This window comes from Hevea brasiliensis, unplaced genomic scaffold (genome assembly GCF_030052815.1).
Source record: "Hevea brasiliensis isolate MT/VB/25A 57/8 unplaced genomic scaffold, ASM3005281v1 Scaf320, whole genome shotgun sequence".
NCBI classification, from domain to species: Eukaryota; Viridiplantae; Streptophyta; class Magnoliopsida; order Malpighiales; family Euphorbiaceae; genus Hevea; species Hevea brasiliensis.
In genome coordinates this window covers 60366-67792 of record NW_026614830.1, presented here as the reverse complement: position 1 = coordinate 67792, position 7427 = coordinate 60366, and the positions used below count along the sequence as shown (strand labels likewise).

Sequence of the window (7427 nt, the reverse complement as noted above, 5' to 3'; positions counted from 1 at the left end):
AATACTATTCTTGGGTCAAGTGGCTATGTAGTTCAATTTCAGAATTTGGAATACTGATTTGTCCTAGCAAATTGACCAAGTTCCATTAGGTTCTAGGTTTTGGTCAAAACATCAAAATTGTAGTTCTAGGTCTTATGGAGATTTTGGCTTTAGATTCACTACATTTGCAGTTTTGTGAACTAAGTTATGACATTTTTTCCAAAATTAGTCGGATAGGTCAAAGTCCAAAATTTCAGGTCAGGTTCTGGTTTTAGTTAGAATTATTGACCTAAATGGTTCTAGAAAATTGGTTGGGTTAGAGTCAGAATTAGGCTCTATGTTCTTCATGAAAAATGTGCTCCTACGTCTAACCTTTCCATTGGTTCAAGAATCAAGTAATTCTGACTTTTCTAGAGTGAGTTATACCCATTTGAATATTTACTATTTATATGATCATTTTTCCAGGTCTAGCAAGTGCTTACCCAGATTCAAGCTAATTTTAGGTCATGTTAGGTTCAGTTTTTGGGCATACTCTCTTCATGAAAAATGTGGCTTTATGTCCTAAGTTTCACTTCCAATTTACCTCACACCAATAGGAGCAATGTGGCTCTACTTATGGCCACAAAAACTCACTGGACTTAAGGTCCAGAATCCTACACAAGAAATCCAACACTTTCAATCTTAATTCCACCAAACTACCAAACTTCAAACCACATTCATTACACTTCAAATAGTCAATAAATGATCTCAACAATGTCAATTAGGCATCAATTAGCTACTAAAATTCTCATCTCATGCAACACCATGCAATTCAATTTCTACCACATGCAAACTCATCAAGAACACTACTAGGCAAGTGAATTCCATCAAAAATCATAAATCCCTAATTTCTCTCATGGCTGCTGAAATTTTGGTCTTTCAAATACTCATCATATTCTTTCAATTTCATACAATTTCAACTCCTTTTAACATGCTTAGCATGATTAAAGAAGAGAGATAGGGAAAGTCTTGCACTAACCTCACTTGTGACCAAACTTTGACTTGCTAAACTTCAAGATTTCCTTCAATTTTTGGCTACCAATAGCTTCCTTAAGGTGTGGAATCAATTTTTAGTGAAGACAAGTGTGACGCCCCTTACCCGTCTACTGTATAGTCGAGCAAAAGTACCACATTCGGTGTCGGAGCACCCTATCTTGTTTTATCATATCTATTGTAAACTTTTGATGTCATTTAAAACATGTATTCTATGTATAATTTTTTTTTTATATCTTATTTCTGTGGAGACCCGAACAGAGCCTTCCCTGTTTTATTAGCATCTGACGGGTTCCACTAATCACCTGTTAACATGTCCATATGCATTTTACACATTTCCATATCATATTCTTGTGTATCATATCATTTACAATTATTTATGAGATCTAAAATGAAGTATCATCTATTGCATTCATATAGAAATTCATAGATAATAAATTACAAGTTTTCATTTCAATCTCAAAGTTTAATTACAAGTCCAAAATGAAATATATCATGACTAGACATAATGAACCAAAATACTAGTCTATATATGGGCCCTACCAAAATACAAAAGACTGGTGAGGTGACTCTGGACAATGGCAGATCTGGTCAGAGCATTGTCAGTGCACTACTGGTGCTGCTGCTGCGGCTGATGGGACTGATCTCCAATACCTACGCGATGGAAAACCAACGCGCTAAGCATAACGCTTAGTGGTGCATAATTTATAATAACAATAATTTAACAATTGAAATAATATCTGCAAATCATAATTTCTAGGTCTTTTACATTTTTATTGCTCTTTGGAAGCAATTAATATTAACGGGATCTTTTATGATTACTTATTGTATTTTAAGTCTTAATTAATTTTATCAGTGCCCAAGAAACCTATAACAAATTATAAAAGCTGAATGCACGGGTGTATACTGGTTAGACAGCCATATGTCTATCCAAAGATACGCTTGTCGTGAACGTGGCGGTATCGCACGACCCGCCGTCGACTTGTAAAGCCAGAAATAAAGTAGGCACAAGGGCCAGTAAGTAGGCATATAGCCTGTAGAACAATCATATCAGACATATTTTGTCAGTTCATGATTTTCTCGGTAGGCAGTACTACTATCTATAGTCCCTAATTGGTATACCAATTTATCCAAACTAAATAAATAAGTCTAGGTATACTATGGGCAAACATTTTTAATTATTTTAGTACTATTCACTGTTACTATTTTTTGGTACTGTTCATTGGTACCATTAATTTCATATTAATACAACATTAGTCCCAATTTACATGTTCATATCATTTTTAATATTTAATTATCCTTATGAGTATTTTAATTATCATATATAACATTTTTCCCATGAACCTTTCTTTAGGTTCATGCTGATGTGTTATCTTTATCTAGGAATTTGACTAGGTTAGGATGTCTATTTAGTCACCCTTCCTTCATAACAATTGCTTCTCTATGTTTAAACTTGAATTTTAGTTTTTGAATCACTGAATTTGGGGTTATAGAGCTCAAGTTATGGTCAAAATACCATAACTGATCCCTTTGCCTCTAAGCTGTCCAGAATTTACAATTCCTGGTCAATAAAATTTGACCAGTCATTTGATCATTTTATGGTCATTTTTAGACTTAGGTTCCTTCACAAGATATGTTCCTCTATGTCTTAGGGACTCCCAAGTACAATTTCATAATTTTTAAAGCTTGGTATAGTAGGTTATAATCAATGTATTAACCTGGACTCTTAATCTTATAAAGGCAATAACTAAACTTCAGGGCAGTATGTTTGACCCTCTTTTTAGGGTCTTTACACTTAGAATTAGGCAAAGGTGTCTAAATCAATGTTGTAGCCCTAAGTATCATGTTTCCAGATCATATTGGAACATCTCAAATGGAATTTCCTAGTGGGAGTTATGGCCAAATGAACACACGGGTATCAAATGGCATTCTGGGTTCTACTTAACATTTTTCAGATTTCAATTCCTAAATTTGGCTAATATTTTCCCTAGGATGCAATGGTTTCTAGAGCTTGGTCAAAACATAAAAATTGTTGTGCTATGTCTTATAAAACTTTTAGCACTAGTTTCACTCAATTTGCAGCTTTGGAGACTAAGTTATGGCATTTTTGCCAAAACTGGTCAAGCATACCAAAGGAATAGTATTTTGGACAATTTCTGGATTGGCAGTTTTAGTGACTCAACTTGTGCTAACAATTTGATTTGGTTAAAGGAAAAACTAGGTCAAGTGGTCTTTATGAAAAGTGTAGCCCTATGTCTAAGCTTTCCTTTGATGTAAAGTTTAGGTCATTTGGACCAGTATAGAGAGAGTTATGACCAAATGAACACGTACTGTTCATTTGGTCATTTTCTGGGTTTCAGTGTTTGATTATCCCGATTTGGGCAGAGAATTAGTCATGATTTTGGCAAAATTTGGGCATGGTGTCTACATGAAAAATGGGTTATTTTGAGTCTATTTTCACCTCTAATTGGCCTCATACCAATTGGAGCCACACATTTTCAGTTATGGGTCAATAAACCCACTGGACTCGTTGAGTCCAAACCTGCAGAAAATTGAACACTCCCAATATCTCAATTCCTTCAACTTCCTTACTTTAATTTGCATGCAATACATTTCTATAAGCAACAATCTCAACTCAATAGGTCAATTTCAACATTTACACCCATTCCTCAAGCATTTACACAAACCCTAGTTTTCAAAGTTTTAAATTTTCACAAACACTACACAATCAAACACTCAACATTTCAACTCATCACACATTCTCATGGAATCATTTTCCATCACTTAAAAGCAACAAACTTCAAGTTCCATGGCTGCCAAAAATTCAAGGGTTCTTTCCTCTAGATTTTCTTTTTGTTTTAATGATATTTATGCTTGGCTAAACATGCTTTTCATGTTTAATAAAGAGAAGAAGAGGGATTAGTGCACTAACCTTACTTGAGCTTCCCTAACTTCAATTTTCTTGCTTCCAATGGGTGTCTATAGCTTCCTTAGGGTGTGGGGAGTATTTTTTGTAAAGTGGGCTATGGGTTTTGGTGTGTGGAAGCTTGGGAAATCAAGCTTGGAAGCTTGACAACAATGGAGGAAATGAGGGACCAAGGGTGGCGGCTCCAAGGGGGAAAGAGAGAGAGAAGAAATGGAGGAAGAAGATGGAAGTGGGTGGGAGTTTGTCCTCTAGTGCCTATTTATAATTTTTTTTAATTTTTTTTTTTACTTTAAAATTTTGAATTTTCCTAAGCTTTTTCTTTTCTTTTCTTTTCTTTTATTTTCTCTTCTCATTTTCCTAATATATTTCATAAATTTTAATTAATGTTAATTATTTTATTCTTTAAATTTTTATTTTGACATTTAGGTCAAAATTCACCTCTGGGAGTGAAATGACCGAAATGCCCTTCATAATGCATATCGGGTCATTTTTATTATTTTTGTACCAATTTATAAATCCTCTAAACTTTAATTTATTTTTCTCTAAATTTTTCCTATATTTTCTTAACATTTATTTCTTCAATTTATGCTTCCTCACTATAGTTTAGGTGTAGTTTCAGACATTTTTTACTGTCCAAACAGACATGAGTCGTCGGAATAGTAAAATGTACGAACTACCTATGGTGAGGGCGTTATAACAAGTAGGGGTTTTAGTGTAAGAATAGGAGGGAAATCAAGCTTGAAAAGCTTGAAAATGGTGGAGGCTTGTTACCTATGGTGGTTCGGCCAAGAGCTTAAGGGAGGAAGAAGATGAGGCTTTAATTAATGTAATTGGTCTTATATTTATATATTTATCCTAGTGTAATTGTATTCATTTTTTTTTAATGATGTCATTTTGTCATCATGCTTACTCATGCTTAGGTCATCATGTGGTAATGCTTATGTCATAATTCAATTTCATTTTCTTTTCTTTCTTTTCCCTTTTTCATTACGCAAATTCATGATTTTAATTCATTTTAAATGTTTTGTTCTCACTCATTTTGATTGACATTTAGGTCAAAATTCAACTCTGAGGGTGAAATGACCAAAATGCCTTCATCGGGTCATGATTTGTCTTTACCGATTGGCATAAATTTTCTTATATTTTCTTGACATTTTTATTGTCATTAATCCTCATTAATCCCCTAATTAAGTCCCAAATATTTATTTCACAGGGTTCCCTACGAGCCTGGGATTGACAACTATATTCACAGTCGCTTCCAGATAGGGTTACCCATCGTCGAAACCTCGGCTCCTTTAACCTATTGGCATTTCATTTCTTTTATTTTTTCCTAATTTTTCTTGATCTCTATTCAATCAATTTATGTCTTTTCACTCTAGTTTAAGTGTAGTTCTATACATCCTAGCTGTCCGAACAGACGTTAGTCATCAAAACAGTAGAATATACGGACTACCTAAAGTGAGGGTATTACAATTAGCCAATTGATTGCTTTCATAGCAAACAAAAGGGGCAATGGGAAAAATTAAAAGTGAGAATGAAAATGAAGGCATAAATCAGGCTAAGGCAATCGTGAGAATGAAAATGAAGGCATAAATCAGGCTAAGGCAATTTCATGTTTTTCAAGTTTTATAAGCATTGTCTTTTAATTTCAAGCTTTGTATTTTCTTTTTCAACAGTCAAATTTCAAATTTTATTCAATATATACAAGTTCTTTAATTTCAGTCTACATCTATTTTAAGTTCAACAATATATTTCATAGCAAATTGTATTTAGAGTAATCAGTTCACATTTGATTTTAAAAATTGGAAAGTGCATTTTCTTGATTAATATACCTATTATCTGATATGTTCATAAGATTTAATCTGTTAGCCAATTGATTGCTTTCATAGCAAACACAAGGGGCAATGGAAAAAAATTGAAATTGAGAATGAAAATGAAGGCATAAATCAGGCTAATAAAAATGAAGAATGAAAATGAAGGCATAAATCAGGCTAATGAAAATGAAGGCATAAATCAAGCTAAGGTAATTTCATGTTTTTCATGTTTTCTAAGCATTGTCTTTTAATTTCAAGCTTTGTAGTTTCTTTATCGACTGTCAAATTTCAAATTTTGTTCAGTATATACTGTGAAGGATAGATCAACCTTGTCATTTACTGTTGTTAAATAATAATATATGTACACGGACTGTGGAGGTGGCAGACCTATACCCAACCTCATCTAGTTGCTACACAGTTGGAGTTTGTTACGAGGATAAATACATGAGGATAAATACATGAAGATAAATATATGATTAACTACACGAGATATACTCTATCACTACTCTATCAACGCCCTGCAAATCTAACCAGGTGAGGTTAGAATTGTGAGTCTCATCCACTTCGGTAGATGAACGCGCTACCGTAGGTTGTTTCTTATACTGCCATGAAATTAGATTACTCCCCATAAATATCGCATAGCCACTTGTTGATTTTCTATCGTTCAGATTGGATGCCCAATCTGCATCACTGTAAGCATGAATATCAAGATTAGAAGAAGGAGTAAGGAGCAGCCCATACCGTTGTGTGCCCTTCAAATAATGTAAAATACGTTTTACTGCAACCCAATGTTGCATTTTGGGAGAATGAACATATTGAGAAGCTTTGTGGACTGAGAAGGCAATGTCGGGTTTAGTGATATTCAAATATTGCAAAGCACCAACTATGGTGTGGTAGAGAGTGATATCAGGTGCAGATTCAGCACCAGTTGCTTGTAATTTCTCATTCGGTGTGGCTGATGTAGATAAGCTTTTACATGTGGTCATATTGGCTTTGTGTAACAAATCATCAATGTACTTTGTCTATGTAAGTACTAAACCCATTTTTGTATGATGAGCTTCAATACCCAAGAAATAATCTAATGGACCCAAATCTTTTAATTGAAACTCTAGTTGCAGAGATGCAACAAGGTGCTATAAATGAGTATTATCACTCCCAGTTAGGATGATATCATCCACATAAATAAGACAGAAAGCTTGTGTCCCACCATTCGTATAAGAAAATAAGGATGTATCTGCAGCAGATGACTTAAGACCATTTTTAAGAAGCGCATTCGACAAGCACTTGTACCATTGGCGTGGAGCTTGACGAAGGCCATACAGAGAACGATGTAACCGACATACTTGATTCAGTTTATCGGGATCAGTAAAACCAGGAGGTTGATCCATAAAGACCAGTTCATCAAGTTTTCCATGTAAGAAAGCATTTGAAACATCTAATTGTTTAATATTCCACCCCTGTGTAACTGCATAAGACGAAATAATTCTAATAGTAGTAGGCTTTACCATCGGAGAAAAAGTCTAAAAAAAGTCAATGCCTGGCCTTTGATGGTAGCCCTTAGCAACTAATCGAGCTTTGTACTTTTTAATGGATCCATCTGGTCTATGTTTGATGCGGAAGACCCATTTGTAACCAACAATATTCTGGGCATCTTCTCGTGGTATCAATTCCCACGT

General features: G+C 34.4%; 1 protein-coding gene across 1 annotated transcript; it reads right to left on the bottom strand.

Moving 5' to 3' along the window:
• Window positions 1-6227: 6227 nt before the first annotated feature.
• On the bottom strand, window positions 6228-6737 carry LOC110642269 (secreted RxLR effector protein 161-like). The gene has a single exon (XM_021794255.2). The coding sequence runs from the start codon at window positions 6735-6737 to the stop codon at window positions 6228-6230; it is 510 nt and encodes a 169-aa protein (XP_021649947.2).
• Window positions 6738-7427: the final 690 nt, after the last annotated feature.

Excerpts from the sequence above, each read along its gene's own strand:
- LOC110642269 (XM_021794255.2), bottom strand. The coding sequence starts at position 6,737 with ATGACCACATGTAAAAGCTTATCTACATCAGCCACACCGAATGAGAAA.